The sequence below is a fragment of the Sinocyclocheilus anshuiensis genome, unplaced genomic scaffold (assembly GCF_001515605.1).
Source record: "Sinocyclocheilus anshuiensis isolate Anshui unplaced genomic scaffold, SAMN03320099.WGS_v1.1 C31910988, whole genome shotgun sequence".
NCBI lineage: Eukaryota > Metazoa > Chordata > Actinopteri > Cypriniformes > Cyprinidae > Sinocyclocheilus > Sinocyclocheilus anshuiensis.
Window position 1 is genome coordinate 1 of NW_015607075.1, and position 573 is coordinate 573.

Here is a 573-nt window from a genome sequence, read left to right on the forward strand (position 1 = left end):
CCATGCAAGACTCCCCACCCCTTCAGCCATTCAGAAAACCACATCCGTCCCACATTTTATGTCATCCTCACAGGAACACACACTTCCCCTCATTGCCCTCTCATCCATCCATCCATCTGAAACAAAATATCCTCAAACCCTCTGAAGCATTTTGTCAACCCTCTCCTCTGCTGTGGCCAAAGTTCACCAGCAGAAACTCACCCCCAGACACATCCTCACCGACACTGCCACTGCAATTACTGCACTGGCTGGCACTGGTCACTTGTGCCTGCTTGCTGCCTGCTCTTTTCAGTCAAATTCCAGGAGCTGTAGCTGGCGAGACGTGGGGTGTAGTCTCAGCGTGTCCCTTCCATTGTGTCTGCAGGAATCTCTCAGAATCTCTAAGCACACTTTGTGCCGACAAAGGTCTTCTTTTTGTCCCGGCAAACATTGACCGCCGAACTGTTGAGCTTCGTCTTGCTGATAACTTCATTCGAGAAGTGGGAGGAGCTGACTTTGCCAACATGACGGGACTGGTGGATTTGACACTATCCCGGAATACCATCAGTCACATCCGGCCACTGGCATTTGCAG

At 51.1% G+C, this 573-nt stretch overlaps 1 protein-coding gene across 1 annotated transcript; it reads left to right on the top strand.

Moving 5' to 3' along the window:
* Positions 1-2: 2 nt before the first annotated feature.
* On the top strand, positions 3-566 carry LOC107682232 (leucine-rich repeat and fibronectin type-III domain-containing protein 3-like; the record flags this gene model as incomplete). Its single annotated transcript, XM_016478547.1, has 1 exon — positions 3-566. A coding segment is annotated over exon 1 (564 nt), but the record flags the coding sequence as incomplete, so codon positions are not given.
* Positions 567-573: the final 7 nt, after the last annotated feature.